This window comes from Penaeus monodon, chromosome 29 (genome assembly GCF_015228065.2).
Source record: "Penaeus monodon isolate SGIC_2016 chromosome 29, NSTDA_Pmon_1, whole genome shotgun sequence".
NCBI classification, from domain to species: Eukaryota; Metazoa; Arthropoda; class Malacostraca; order Decapoda; family Penaeidae; genus Penaeus; species Penaeus monodon.
In genome coordinates, this window is record NC_051414.1 from 1,197,585 (window position 1) to 1,198,207 (window position 623).

Consider the following 623-nt stretch of genomic DNA (forward strand, 5'->3'; position numbering starts at 1 on the left):
CGATAACAATTAAAGTCGTACTCACCACACTTCTTTCGGACTTGATCCTTGCCGGCGCGTTGGTCTTGCCCTGCATGGTGGCTGGCTGTTGCAAACGGCTGGCGGGTATTGCAGGAGCAGAGAGAGGGGTATGGGAGGGGGATAAGGGGAAAGGGCACAGGAGCCGCCCGCCTGACCTGCCCAGACCGGCCGGGTACGACCTGGGTGCTCGAGCTCTCACGGCCGTCGCCTCACCACTCGCTCGCTCCGTCAGTGTCGGCCTCTAGGTCCGTCACCAGCACTCTCATGGTACGATCTTTTAAGGATTGTTTCACTAATATGCAAATAGTTTTTGGTCTTTTCAGGTGTTTAAGAATGCCGAGATGACCTGTGGGGGGAGCGTCAGGGGGGAGTTTTCAGTACGTGCAGACAATCACATTCTTTTCCCTTAAGAGCGAAGGCAGAAGTTAGGTTCTTGCACGTGGAAATGTGCACGTTTGTCTTTTTCCTTTTTTTTCCTTTTGGTCTTGGTTTCTACCAGTTTGTCTTTTCTCTCGTTCTTACTAGCTAGTCATGCTCTTTCTTACTCTCTCTTTTTTCCTGTATGTCTGCCTCTGTGGCAACCTCCCTCTTTCTTTCACACA

At 51.4% G+C, this 623-nt stretch overlaps 1 protein-coding gene across 1 annotated transcript in view; it reads right to left on the bottom strand.

Annotated features, from left to right (window-relative positions):
- LOC119591881 (monocarboxylate transporter 3-like) overlaps window positions 1-623 on the bottom strand; it is a gene marked incomplete in the record, with an annotated part of 53,237 nt that overhangs the window by 49,327 nt on the left and 3,287 nt on the right. The window contains 1 exon segment of the mRNA XM_037940622.1: window positions 26-367. Coding sequence (XP_037796550.1) covers window positions 26-76 — 51 coding nt within the window.